Here is a 14,661-nt window from a genome sequence, read left to right on the forward strand (position 1 = left end):
ACAGGTCCGGGAGCGGCGGCAAGGTCGCCCGCAGGCTTGCTTCCACTCCCGGAGCTTGCGGGGCTGGCGGGGGAAGCCCAGTCGTCGTCCCCCTCCCAGCCCCAGGGACCACACATTCGCTCAGACATTTCCCCTTAGTTTTTAAGAGGGAAAAAGTGTGTCTTGTGGAGCGAAAAATAAGGTATTTTGCAACTGCATACCCTCAAGACGGGATGGAGCCTTGCGTGCCGCTCCAGCTGATGGCGTGCGGTGAACAGCCTTCCCACTGGGGGCACAGGTGACTGACTGACGCTCTTGGTTCTGTCTCTCTCAGACCAACTGCGCTGTGGTTTGGCATGGCATCCCACCCCAGTTCACTGGCCGCTGGGATGACAGGAATTGCCTGGAGGAGAAAAATGCCTTCATCTGCCAGAGGAGGAAAGGTAAGAGTGCAGGAAAGATGCAAGCGGGGACCGGGGGGTGGGAAGGGTCAGGCAGGCTGCAGCTGTGCCTGGCACAGGGAGGATTAATGTGCCTTGGCAATTATCCAAGGTGCCACTGTTTCTCGGACCTCCCGCAAAGAGAAATGGCTGGTGGTGGAAAGAGCAGGGAGGGAACACACCTGGCTCCTGGCAGAGTACAGGATCAGGTTTAAGGGGCTGGTTTTAACCTTTAAAGCCCTATACGGCCTAGGACCCTCGTACCTACGGGACCGCCTCTCCTGGTATGTCCCACAGAGGACCTTACGGTCTTCAAACAAAAACATCTTGGAGGTCCTGGGCCACAGGGAGGTTAGGCTGGCCTCAACCAGAGCCAGGGCTTTTTCAGCTGTGTCCCCAATCTGGTGGAACGCTCTGTCACAAGAGACTAGGGCCCTGCGGGACTTGACATCTTTCCACAGGGCCTGCAAGACAGAGTTGTTCCACCAGGCCTTTGGCCAAGGCAGAGTCTGATCCCCTCCTTTGGTAATCCTCATAGAACTCTAGCCCAACGGTTGCCATGAATTTGATTCTGAATTAATTTTAGAATGAATTGATTTTAGAATGCTGTGTTACTTTTATTGTTGTTAGCCGCTCTGAGCCCGGCTTTGGCTGGGGAGGGCGGGATATAAATAAACATTTATTATTATTATTATTATTATTATTATTATTATTATTAAGGACATTTGAGTGGTGTTCAAAAAGCTCCAGTATGCTTTTGAATTAAACCAGTGTTGTTGCTGTTTAGTCGTTTAGTCGTTTCCGACTCTTTGTGACCCCATGGACCAGAGCACGCCAGGCACTCCTGTCTTCCACTGCCTCCCGCAGTTTGGTCAAACTCATGCTGGTAGCTTCAAGAACACTATCCAACCATCTCGTCCTCTGTCGTCCCCTTCTCCTTGTGCCCTCCATCTTTCCCAACATCAGGGTCTTTTCCAGGGATTCTTCTCTTCTCATGAGGTGGCCAAAGTATTGGAGCCTCAGCTTCAGGAGCTGTCCTTCCAGTGAGCACTCAGGGCTGATTTCCTTAAGAATGGAGAGGTTTGATCTTCTTGCAGTCCATGGGACTCTCAAGAGTCTCCTCCAGCACCATAATTCAAAAGCATCAATTCTTCGGCGATCAAACCAATACTGCTACGTTAATGGCTCTGGGGCAGGGTGGGATGGAAGTGCAAGCTACGATTATTCCAGTTCTAAGGATCTCTGGTCCTCTTTCTTTCTCCCACCCCCAGATCCTGCCCTGAGCCCTTCCCCAGCAACCTTCCCCCCTGCTCCCAACTCCACCCTCTCGTACTTCAACAGCACTTACCGCATCCTGCAGAAGCCTCTCAGGTGGCAGGAAGCCATGCTCTTGTGCGAGAGCCTCAATACAAGCCTGGCGAGCATGACGGAGCCGTACACTCAGGCTTTCCTCACCCAAGCAGTGAGCAGCCTGCAGACCCCGCTCTGGATTGGCTTGTCCAAAGAGGAGGTAAGGCAGCCAGGGGGGCTGGCTAAGACAGAGCGGCAAGAGCAAGGGAAGCAGGGCCGGCCCTGCCGTTTGCCGGGGTGGTGCTTCTGCTTCAGACAGCGCTACTAGATGAAGGCAGGCATCAGCGTCCAAGTGGTATAGCAAGACCACTGTTAGCCCTAGTAGGCTTTTGGGCTCTGCTTCAGGCGGCAAAGTGTCTTGGGCCAGTACTGGTGGACAAGTGGGGATCAGAGTTGGGAGTGGCACAGTCGCTAGAGCCAGTAGCCAGAGCTATAGAGGTCAAATGACCTACAATGCACACCTCCTGGATGGGAGCTCAAGTGTCAGGGACTGGACTGAGGAGGAAAGGTGGGGACCGCACCCTCCCTTCCCCTGAACCTTTCCGAGAACAGAAGGACACTACAGTCATACCTCGGGTTAAATACGCTTCGAGTTGAGCGCGTTCGAGTTGAGCTCCGCGGCAACCCGGAAGTAACGGAGTGCGTTACTTCCGGGTTTCGCCGCATGCACAGACGCTCAAAATGATGTCATGTGCAGAAGCGGCAAAAAGCGATGCGCGCAGATGTGCCGTTGCTAGTTACGTTTACCTCTAGATGCGAACGGGGCTCTGGAACGCATCCTGTTCGTCTCTAGAGGTACCATTGTATAGATTTACAACAGTGGTTTGCAGAAGGTCACAGTTCAGAGGCTGCAGAGGGGAGAAGATGGGAAATATTGGGGGAGCAGCAGGTAGAAGAAGCAGCACCAGGGGAGAGACAGCTGACAGACTCAGTGTCTTTGGAAAGCATTCCTGACCCCCCTCTCCCAGGACCAGACGAGCATTGAGGGTAGAAGAACAAAAAGGCTCAGAGGCAGAAAGCTCAGATTAGTCGACACAGGGGTGAAGTAGAATAGGAGAGACGTAGCGGGTGGGACTTTACTTGGAGCAACGCCATTATCTAGGGGAGACCGCATTCCTTGGTCTCTCTCTGTGACTATTGAATAAATTACTTGGTAAGAACTTTTATTGCGTATTAGCTTCTTGGCTGCCATCGTGGGAGGGATAGGATTCCCCATGGCCTGACACCAAGAGTGGCGAGGTGGGACCAAGTGTAAGGCATGAGTCACTGGAAAAGGGGTGCTTTCAGAGCTGGATCCTACTCCTGAAACATCTTAAGATGAACTACCCGTGTAGGACACGGTATCGAACAAATCCAGAATATTTCACAAGCCTTACAAGTGCACCCTCCTGACCACTTGGATTTTATCTCCATCCAGTCCCAGTTACAAGCTCCCCCCTCAGACATCTTATTCCGTCTGGTCCGACTTGGCAGATCTTTTATTGGTTTACTGGGTTGCTTTTAGGGGAGGCGAAGCTACACGTGGTTCACAGAAGAGAGCCTTTCCTACACAAACTGGCGAGCTGGAGAACCGCAGCAGCTTGTGGGGTGCGCATACATGGATGTAGATGGGACCTGGAGGACCGCCGGCTGTGACACCAAGCTTCAAGGGGCCATCTGCAAAATGAGCACAGGTGCTGTATTTGGGAGAGAACTCAGCCGGGGCAGGAGGGGATGCTCTAGTCAGCCCTGAGCCTGAATGGAGAAAAGGCCCAGACATTCCTTCTAACCAGCTGATCCCTTTCAGGGGCCCTTCCCCCGCACAAGTGGAGGTACAATGGGAGCTGCCCAAAATCTGTGGAAGATTCTTCCTGGATCCCCTTCCGGAATCACTGCTATGCCTTCCACATGGAAGTCGTGCTGGGCCAGAAAGAAGCTAAGAAGAGATGTGAGAAAGGTAAAGCGCTTCTAAGAAGTTCAGAGGGAACAACCATGCTCCAGTTCTCATGCCCTAGAACATGGCTTCCGGCGCAAAGTCATGTTTTCTTTTGCTCTGGCTTTTTTCTTTGTGTTTGGTTTCTTTCCTCCTTCCTTGTGCCTAAAGCACACGCCAGCATTTGTCTTGGAAGCGCATTGCTGGAGGTTTTATTCAGTGGCATCTACCTGCCTATTCCTCCACTTGGGACTGTTGAGAAGTTCTTGTAGGTGGGACAATAATTTTTAGAAAGCAAAGTCATTAATTCACTCATCTCTTTATATTTAGCACACACAAACAATTCCCGGAGGACAACACACGACAACAATGGAACATCAGAGTAATAACCAAATACCAGAACTGAAGGAATCTGCTCACCCCTACTTTGTGCCTGTTTTAGTACAGAACGGTGTGCACATGCTGTTGGCGATGCGTTTCTGTAGAAATCCCAGTTGCTGCAGACATTCTCTTCTAAAGCCCTGGCACCTTTCTCCCTAGAAAGTCAGAGAACTGCTAACTCTAAGAGTCTGTAGACTGTCGTTTTTCCCCTTTTCTTTCTCCTGCAGAGCCAGTGCTCGAGGGGAGAGCAAACAAAGTGCAGTTGTTTGGCAATAAGGCAATCAGAAGAGCTTTTACTGGGGCAGGGATTATTCTGCCCATTTAAGGGTCCTCTTTGGTTAGAAGGTTTTGCTACAGGAGCTATGTAGGGAAAACTTTTGCGGCCTTCAGGCAAGTAACATGCAGGCACCTGTGATTCTGTCAACCAAACTCAGTATCCTGAATATGAGTGTTTTTGGCAAGCTTTTCATGGGAAGTTTGTCCGCAGTGTATAAGAGATTGAGGAATGAATAAGAATTACCTGCGTCAAATCCCACCTCTCACAGAAACAGCATCCTTTCTCCCAACATGAGGGACAGTAATATTGGCTCACCTTACAGATCAAATGAATATATGAAAAGGGGTGCTTAATTTGCATATCTTTTTTTTATTCTGGTGACAAAATTTGAGCTTCCTTCATGTGGACGAGGGTGTCGTTCAGAAAATGCACAGTGCGAGAGCCTCTCGGCTGTGCTCTTCTTGCCCAGTAAAACTTTCAGGCTTGTGCATCTGTTTCTTCTCCTGTTCCATCATCTCCCGCTTCCCCCACAGTTGGAGGTACAGTGCTGTCCATCCTAGACGAGATCGAGAACCTATTCGTGTGGGAGCATCTTCAGGCTTATGAGAGCCAATCCAAAGGAGCTTGGCTGGGGATGGCCTTTAACCCCAAAGGTAAGGCTGGCAATGTCTTGATTGATTGATTGATTGATTGGTACGTAGTTAACAGCATGTTATCGTCATAGGAAATGAAGAGCAGTGAGGAGGGAGAGTTTGGGGCGATACCTGAAGGGTGGCGTTAATACATGAACTGAGACCAGGCATAGGCAAACTCAGCCCTCCAGATGTTTTGAGACTATAATTCCCATCATCCCTGACCACTGGTCCTGGTAGCTAGGGATGATGGGAGTTGTAGTCCCAAAACATCTGGAGGGCCAAGTTTGCCTATGCCTGACTGAGACTGAGGAGCAGTCCAGTTTATCAGTTACCCCACATATGGATCTTGGCCAGTTTGATTCCTATGCATAAAAGGACATTTAAAGTCTATAATCTGCACCCAGGGGGAATGGCAGGAGGAGAGGAGAGGGAAATGGAAGCAGTGATAAATGGGGGAAATGTGCAGTCATATTTATTTAAAAGCATTTCTAAACATAGATAGGTGGCTTATAAAAAAGGTAAAGGACCCCTGACAGTTAAGTCCAGTTTAAGACAACTCGGGGGTTGCGGCACTCATCTCACTTTACCAGCTGAGGGAGATGGCGTTTGTCCGCAGACAGCTTTCCAGGTCATGTGACCAGCATGACTAAGCTGCTTCTGGCACAACGGAACACCAAAACCAGAGCAGCGCACAGAAACACCGTTTACCTCCCTGCTGGAGCGGTACCTATTTATCTACTTGCACTTTTGGGCGTGCTTTTGAACTGCTAGGTTGGCAGGAGCAGGGACCGAGCAACGGGAGCTCACTCTGTCGCAGAGATTCGAACTGCCGACCTTCTGATCAGCAAGCCCGAGAGGCTCAGTGGTTTAGACCACAGCACCACCCACGTCCCTTTAGGTGGCTTATACCCAGCCATTTTTGCCCAGCAGACTACACTGTAATCCGTGGAACTTGTTTCCTCTTTCAGAAAAGGATTTTTTCATCCTTTTCTGCCGTCCAGCAGTGGTGCTCCCTCCCTCTCCCTCTCTCTCTCCCTCTTCTGCCACCCCACAGCATGTTTCTCCTTCCTCTGCAGGGGGCACACTTGTCTGGCATGACAACATGGCGGTGAACTATTCTAACTGGGGGCAGGATGACACGGGACCGAGCATGCTCAGCCAAAACAGCTGCTACTGGATCCAGAGCAGCAATGGGGTGTGGCACTTGGGCTCCTGCTCCAACGTCACCATGGGAGTCATCTGCAAGACAGCCCGAGGTAAGCGGGTGGTTTTGAAGGCCTTGGAGCTAAAATGTGGGGCGAGGCTTCTAATGGGCATGGGTCAGACTTCAGCATCGGGGAATGAGAGCAGTTGTTCGCTGGGGTTTATTAATGGGTCCCCATCTTGTTACGTTCGGTTCAGGTTACGTCTTTTCAGGTTGTATCCCGCGGAGACCTGGAAGTACCGGAAAGGGTTACTTCTGGGTTTCGCTGCTCGCGCATGTGCAGACGCTCAAAATGACGTCGCGCGCATGTGCAGAAACGGCGAATCGCCAGACGCAGGTTGCGTTCTGCTCATGTTGCGAACGGGGCTCCGGAATGGATCCCGTTCGCAACCTGAGGTACCACTGCACATTGTAAGGACCAGTTGCAGTAAATCACACATGATCAGCAGCCAGTGAGGTTGGTTCCGGTGGCTCAGAGAGACTGCAAGAAATTGACGTTACTTCTCTTTTGTTTAAGTATAGAATCCTGTATATATCTTCATGCATTGAGACTTTTTCTAGTCCACTGTTGTTGTGGTGGTTTTTGGATAATGCTGATAATTTAAAGAGAAACAGTCTTGACCAAAGACAGCCAGTGTGCTCTTTGGGAACCTGGCCCTCTTGGACGCTGGGTGGTTTAAACAGAATATGTTAGACATGGATTGTCCTCTGCAGACGGCCTTGGTTGTCCCAAAACTTGAGATAGAATGAAATTGTTTCTTGGGTCAGCTAAGGCCACTGTGGGAATCTACAGAGTTCTATGGGTTCATGAAACTCTTCATCAGCTAGCGAAAAGCGAGGCGGCTTTCAAGTAGATAAGAGAGGGAACTGGTTGACTTGTCTAATCTAATCTTTTCCATTCTGTCTAATGAAGAGTTCTGTGAAGGCTGAAAGGAGTGCATACTCTTAATCATTCCTAAATTGGTTCAGTAAAGATATTACTCTTAATACGTTTGATTAATGTTACTTTATGGAGAAAAATGAAGGACAAAAACAGCTAGAAAGTAGGGTTGCTCTACCAGTGGACAAGGGGACAAGTGTGGTTGCAATTGAAAGAGAGGATATATTATTACTTTTATCGTTATTTTTAGGGTTGAAAGGGAAATGTAGCTAATGAAAGTCAAAGGAATGCAACATCAAAGCATGGAGGTGGTTGCTATGGAATGTTTTGAGCAGCTCTGAAGGGCTCTTTTCAAGCAACATATGAAACAGGACTAGGAACAGGCAAATTAATGACACCCTCTTTCTGTCTTTCTTTTTTCTTTCTCTCTCTCTCTCTCTCTCTCTCTCTCTCTCTCTTCCTCCTGCCACTGGCTGGGTTCTCTTTCCATGGCAGCGGAAGAAAGCAGCCTCTCCAGATCAGGTATGTACCAAACTGGAAACTGGTTGCCGTGTCTCCTTGTAGGTGAGCTTGGCTTTGCCTTCTTTGAACACCAGTCCTGAAACAGATGGACTCCCAGTCTGCTAAACTGGTTGTAAAACCAGAGTCTTGTGCCTTTTGCACTGTAGAAGGTGGTGAGAATTTGAAACAGGAAAGCTGGACCTCCTTCAGTTGCAATGACTGGGCACAAGTGAATTGGACAGGCCTGGGACCCTTGTACCTGTGGGACCGCCTCTCCTGGTATGCCCTGCGGAGGACCTAAGGTCCATAAATAGCAACACCCTAGAGGTCCCGGGCCCTAAGGAAGTTAGATTAGCCTTAACCAGAGCCAGGGTCTTTTCTACTCTGGCTCCGGCCTGGTGGAACGCTCTGTCTCAAGAGACCAGGGCCCTGCGAGATCTGATTTCTTTCCGCAGGGCCTGTAAGACAGAGTTGTTCCACCTGGCCTTTGGCTTGGAATCAACTTGATCCCCTCCCCCTCTTTCCTTTTTCCTTTCTCCTTCTGTGATGGAATGCCTATTTGGGGACTTCCCTGGCTTTTTTCTGGCCCACGTAGGACCAGTCTGGATAGTTGGCCTTGGTGAAGATTTGGCGTTTTCATCCCCCCAAAGTTTTTGATTTGAGTTTCTTCTGAAATGAGGCTGCATCTTAATGTTGTATTTTAATCTTGTTTTTAAGTTGTATTTTAATCAATTGTTTTTATACCTGGTGTTAGCCGCCCTGAGCCCGGTCTTGGCTGGGGAGAGCGGGGTATAAATAAAATTTATTATTATTATTATTACCTCAAACAGCCTCTCTCCTCATTTGTGCTTGGAGCACAACCTGCCCTCTGCCAACTCTCTCCCTTACCTGAAGCGGGAGGGGAAACCCATGGTCGAAGGGTCCTAATGGGCCACCCCATGGCAGCAGTTCCCACCAGGAATCCCCACCAGGGAAATTGGGGGGCCTGTAATGCAGCACCATAATTCATTGTCTGAAAAGGGCCTGTAGTATGCTGTTTGCTACTAAGGGACATTCTGCCAGGGCCCTCTGCTACCTCCTCTCCAAGGTAGAACTTGGATCTGCCTTTTGTTTAAAAAACAAGGTAAACTGCTGTTATCTACTGAGTTGAACAGGATCCAAAATGCAGCAGTCTGATTGGTCCTAGAACAATAGGATCCAGAATGCAGCAGTCTGATTGGTCCGCAGGAGCCACCCAATCCAGCTCCAGGTGGAAGTGAATCCGCAACCTGATTGGCCTACAGGAGAATCCCGGAATTCGCCAATCACGTGGGGCCCATTGTGTAAATAATGTATATAAAGCAGACGTTTTGGGGGGAACTTCCATTCCTCGCTACTATGAGCTGAATAAAGAGCATGAAATCCACACTCGACTCCGTGTATATTTCAACTGACAAGGGAGGAGCCAGCCCATCTTAGATTTATAAGCATGCCCTTTGGGAAGTCCCAACCGCTCTTAAGACTCTGCAAATACTTGAACGGTATGTTCTCAAAACCTCAGTGGTTTTGCATAGGCAATTGGTGATGTTGCTCCATCCTAGGGGTTGGTCAGGTTGGACCCTGTCAAGGATGCAGGCCCAAGGGGGTGCAAAAATATGCATCTCTCTACCCTGACTTGGAGTTGTCAAGGGTGCCAGGGACAGGGAGGGGTGCAAAGGCAGCTCCTGGCCAAGGGCGCAAGGGAGCCTAGCTATGCCTCTGGGTGTACTGAGTATCATAGAATCAGAGTTGGAAAAGACCCTGAGGATCATCTAGCAATGCAGGAATACGCAGCTGTCCCATACGGGGATGGAACCTGCAACTTTGGAATTATCAGCACCACGCTCTAACCAACTGAGCTATCCATGCTTTCTCATATTTATAGAACTTGTATCTTGAGCAGAGTTCATCATGCCAAGGGACTCTGTTTACATTTAAACTGAACTGTTAGGTAACTGGGGACCTAGTTTATTTTATTCATCCTTTTTTTCCTCCCAAAGGAGTGCAGGGTAGCAAGCAACAATTTAGATGGAGGAATGAGCAGAGCTTCTAGTAGCGAGTGGGTGGCACTTCAGTGCTCTGCATACTTTCTTACTCCTCTCTCATGGTTAGAGAAGCTGAATACATTCTGCAAACCGAATTTAACACATCTGTTTATAATATTCACCCCGGAATTTGGTGCTTTGGCACACAAAGGGGCTGTTTTTAGCACAGACAGATCTGTGCAAAAGTTGCCGCTCTGGCAGAGAGATTGTTACAGGCAGGTAGCCGTGTTGGTCTGCCGTAGTCTAAATAAAATAAATTTAATTTAATTTAAAAATTCCTTCCAGTAGCACCTTAGAGACCAATTAAGTTAATTATTGGTATGAGCTTTCGTGTGCATGCACACTTCTTCAGATACTTGAAACAGAAGTCACCAGACCCTTATATATAGACGGCAGAGAGATGTTAGGTGGAGATTTAAGGAGATTTTCTCCTTTTGAAACCCAAATGGCAAGAGTTTCCTCATTTCGATGTGTCTGCTCAAAATTCCGCATCCCGCTAAGCAAACTGAAACTAACCCTGGCCAGTTCTGTGCACAAAATCTCCCCTTCGCTCTTCCACAAAAACGGGTCTCCTTCCCTTCTGACCCTTCTTCCCTCTCTTTTGCAGCTTTCCTGGAGAACACAAAGGCCATCGCGGTGGTTATCCTCTCCTCCCTAGCACTGTGTGCCCTGATAGCAGTTGCTATCTATCTGTACAAGCGCCGGAGGACCTCAGAGCGAGGGGCGTTTGAGAGTGCCCGTTACAGCCGTACCAACACCAACCCCAGTGAATCTGCAGAGAAGAACATTCTGGTGTCTGATATGGAGATGAATGAACAGCAAGACTAGTGGGGGAATTGGCGAGCCGGGGTGGGGGGAGGGAGGGACCTGTCATAACATGCCATCTCAACAGCAAGCCCCCGAGGACAGCATAGGGCAACAGCAGGGTCAAAAGATAGAGGACTGTGAACTGCTAAGGAGATGTGGAGAAATACTAAAAAAAAAAGTCCCATTTGTATGTGACACTAGAAGAAATTCAACCCTGGCCTTGTACGTCTGCCCTTCTCAAAGAGGAGCCATGGGAGAAAAGGGAAGGTGGTTCATTTGCTGGAGAGAGAGAGAGAGTTAGAAAACCTCATTTTGGATGCTCCAGTCTCTGCAGTGTCTTCTCCACATTTCCTTAGAGAATGAAAATGCAAGCATTAATTCTTCCTGGTTCTAATATTAAAACAGGGAAGGGCTTGCAGGGTTTCCTCGTGTTCTTCTTGGTAAGAACACGCCTTTCTTATTTTGGATTACTTCTTGAAGCCATGTGGATAGTTAAAAGAGTGATGGGCCCTTGAATTCCTAATAACGGTGGTTCGATCTTCTATTCCTCTGATGCCGAGATACCCCGAGATAAATGCTTCCCCAGCCGTGCCACTGCCATAGCAACCATTCTGCTGTTGAATTCTGTTGCTGTATAGAGGGCCTTTCTGCGAAAACGACTGAAAGTGGTGCCACAAGCGTTTTCGCAGCTTCAGAATGGCCTCTTGGTGACAAATGAGTAACGGGTGTGTGCTTGGGGGTGGTGAGGAAGACAGGAACGTTGCTATTTGCCTCTGCCTCTTTTAACAATGACTCCGGCTACATAGGCACTTCCTTGCAAAACTCATAAGCCATCAAAGAATTGAACATCATTATCAGCCCTTCTACAAACAAGTGGTGGTGGTGGGGAGTTCGCTAAATGGTCCTGGGGGTTGTGTCCTTTAACCACTGATCACAAAACGAAACAATGCATCGAGTAGGTCAAGTGTGGGGCTGAGACATCTGCATTTTGAACAGGAACAATGAGCATGAGTTGTCCACCCGAGGCAAGGCCTGCTTTCTCCCCCCCCCCCCCCAAGAACAAAATGTTGCGGTCTGAGCACTTAAAGAAAATGCATTGTATCTGCAACAGAAACACTGCCCTGAACTTAAAATGGGAAACAAATGCATATTTATTGCAGAAAACAGGGGGTTTTTTTTGCAGAAAGGTCCTCGGAACAACAGCATTTCTTGAGTGGAAAACTAATATACTGGCACTTCTTTTTAATTTTAATTTTGTTGTTGCCTTGCTGGATAAGAGGTATAGACAACTTGTTTTCTGATACTTCTCATTTTATACTGTATCAAAGTGCATGTTTGACAATTATACCCTCTTTTGGGGGTATTTTGTGTGAAGATGTGATGGCCAAAGGTTCTACAATTCCCCCCTTTCCCACTTAATTCTCAATCATTCTAAGCAATGCAACAGGACACTAAAGTTTTCTTGCTTCCAGAATAAGTATACAACTTGGGTTTGAATACCATATGCTAGGAGCTAGTGAGAGACCTTGGGTGAAAGAAATGTGGAATTAAGAAAAAAAAATTGAACGGGATGCTGTGATTGTCGTTTTATCCTTTGCTTCCAACTAAATAACTTTTAAACAGTGGCTGTGCTAAAGATGATAAGGGGAGAATAGTTCTTTTCTGCTACTCAAATAATTATGAGAATTGTTGTATATATAAAAAAAATCTGGTAATTTTCACTTAAGCTGGATATTAAGTGTTCATAAAAATGTTTACCTTTGTCTCTTTAATCTTTAGGTACCTGGAAGCTGCCATACCAGGCCATGGTATGGAGAGTTTCTGAGACAATCTTAGGTTTTCCAGTTCCTTTTCCCTTGATGACTGCTGCTTGTTTCCTGGGCATCTTTTGATTTAGATAAAGATGTTCACACATATTGGTTTATGGCTAATGCTAAACAACTTCTCTGCTCAGGGGATCGTTTTTGAGGGCTGAATTTGAATGACTTTGCCCTGGACTCCACCGTGAGATGTGTGAAATAACAATGCCTTCGGTAATACGTAGTGTGCCTTCATCTCTCTCATAAGTAGCCACAGGCCAGCCTTGTGTGTCTGGGCAATTACGGTAAGCTCCCAGGCAAAAGGCCAATTTCTGGGCTCGGGTGCTGGGAACCTCTCATTTTACAAATGAAGCAGTAACCCTTTTGCAGCAATATTGAACAGAGGATTCCAATGCAGACGTGAAAATGGTGCAGGCATGAGAACTCAGTATCCATGTTCACTGAAATGGATATTCTCTGAAACCAAAGCTTCTGCCCCAAGAATGTTGATGTGCGGTATGAGCACTTCTTCAACGTTTTGACAAAGGAATTGTCATGGAAATGCCTTCTGCCAAGAAGGCAAGCCTGCCGGTCAATATATATTCAGGAATTAAGTGCAATAGCAGGCCTGAAAGGAGGGAAGGCTCTTCTCAGATGTGTATGCTGCTGCTATTCCCTCAGACTCTCCCTCAGTAATTATGACAGTACCATAGCCACCCCTTAACAACAGTCTTGACCATGTTATTCCCCTCTCTGCTTTCAAGGTGAATAAAACACAACCAGACAACTATCATTGCGCTCCGTACAAGGAGGGAAGAGGTATATCCCAAAATAATGAGAAGTTTGCTTCTTTGTTTGTTTGTTTGTTTGTCTGTCTGCAATTACTGGAAAAATGCCTCAGATTAAATGCATTTCATATCACCCTTCTGAATAATGTGAAAAGGTGCTGGAAAAGAAACTGGCAACTTTTAAAGTAATTACTTTTGCTTTAAAAAAAAAAAAAAGCCTTCTAGAATCTTGGAATAAAGCTTCATTTCCCCATCCGTTTCAGCAAAAGCAGACTCTTCATCTTCTTCCATGGTTTTCAGTAGTCGCAAGAAGCCAAAAATCTATTTTGCCCCATTTCTTGCTTTCTCAGAATTTACCATTCACTGTGCAGTGCGTCATTTTAATTAAAGTTGCAAAAATTCAACTCTGATTGATCCCAAGATTGGTAATGGCAGAAATTCCTCTTCAGTGGCTATATTTGGACTTAAGATGAATTTCGAGAACGTCAGTCTTGCAGTCTTTTGAGATGAGCAAAATGTGGGCTCAGCCCAATTGTTCAACTCAACTTGTCCCAAACCTTTCAGCTTTCCCATCGCCCACCTCACAAACTGCTCACATAGCCTTTAGGAGAACAGCCAGGGAAGCTCATTCTCAGCTATGACAATCTGAATGCTAGTGGGATCCACCCAATGTATCAGCCACTGAATTGTGTCAACATGTGGAGAAACCTCTGGAATTAAACTCTTAAAAACTCTAATGCACATGTCTAGATAGAAGATGGGAGTGGTAACATCATCATTAAGGGAAGGAGCTTAAGCAATGCTCTCTCTTTGAAACAGAGGCAGGTGCTGTGAGAAGTTGTCTTTTGAGCTACAATTCAAGGCACTACAATGGACCAGTTAAGCCCTTCAGTGCTAAAACACAATGGACCAAGCAAACCCATTCTGAAACAGAGCGCACATGCGTTTGTGAAAGGCATGACAGCACTGGACGACACCCAATGAGGAATGCCATTCTATCGTAGGCTCTACCACTGGGGCAGATGACAACATCCAAAGTGCCTCTCCCTATGCAAATCAATTTGCTCTAAAGCCTAATAACATAGTGTCAGGGGTTCAGGAGCAGAAGCACAGGGAAGAGGGGAGATGGAGAGCGAAGGGGAAGAATCTGAGGGCAGCGTAGGAGAAGATGACAGTGGCCCGAGAGATTCCATGAGCCTCTCCAGCGAATCGGAAGATTCACAGAAGGGGGCGCCGGTGGCCAGGGCAAGGGGGGTCCCAAGGGGGACACTCCAGAAGCAAGGGGCCAGCGGGGACTCCCAGAGCAGCAGTTGGAAATCAGGACCAGCTTCCCCACCAGAGCATAGTGGGGGGGAAGAGTCACAGGTATCAGGAGTAGCGTCTCCCCCAGCAAGGAGAGGAGAGGAGTCAGGGCTGACCACGCCTCCATCGGAGAGTCAGACAACGGAGGGGAGGTCAGATCCGGCCAGTATCCCGGAAGAGGGAAGCAGTGATAGAAGTAGTGTAACGGTCAGGAGGAAGGTCACTGGGTTGGCGCGAGAGGCAAGTTCAAATGTACAGGAGCGTGGGACAGCAGAGAATGAGGATTGGGAACTGGGTCCTAAAGCCCGCCGGAGGCAGGGGGAGGAGCTAAGCGACTCAGCGT

General features: G+C 47.9%; 1 protein-coding gene across 1 annotated transcript in view; it reads left to right on the forward strand.

Annotated features, from left to right (window-relative positions):
* Positions 1-13,284, forward strand: part of MRC2 (mannose receptor C-type 2) — an 81,541-nt gene extending 68,257 nt beyond the window's left edge. Inside the window, exons 23-30 of the mRNA XM_079949263.1 lie at positions 314-422; positions 1,691-1,929; positions 3,274-3,442; positions 3,556-3,705; positions 4,873-4,992; positions 6,051-6,230; positions 7,554-7,580; positions 10,230-13,284. Coding sequence (XP_079805389.1) covers positions 314-422; positions 1,691-1,929; positions 3,274-3,442; positions 3,556-3,705; positions 4,873-4,992; positions 6,051-6,230; positions 7,554-7,580; positions 10,230-10,450 — 1,215 coding nt within the window. The 3' untranslated portion in view covers positions 10,451-13,284. The remainder of the gene's footprint in view (positions 1-313; positions 423-1,690; positions 1,930-3,273; positions 3,443-3,555; positions 3,706-4,872; positions 4,993-6,050; positions 6,231-7,553; positions 7,581-10,229) is intronic.
* Positions 13,285-14,661: the final 1,377 nt, after the last annotated feature.

The sequence above is a fragment of the Podarcis cretensis genome, assembly GCF_951804945.1.
Source record: "Podarcis cretensis genome assembly, chromosome: 13".
NCBI classification, from domain to species: domain Eukaryota; kingdom Metazoa; phylum Chordata; class Lepidosauria; order Squamata; family Lacertidae; genus Podarcis; species Podarcis cretensis.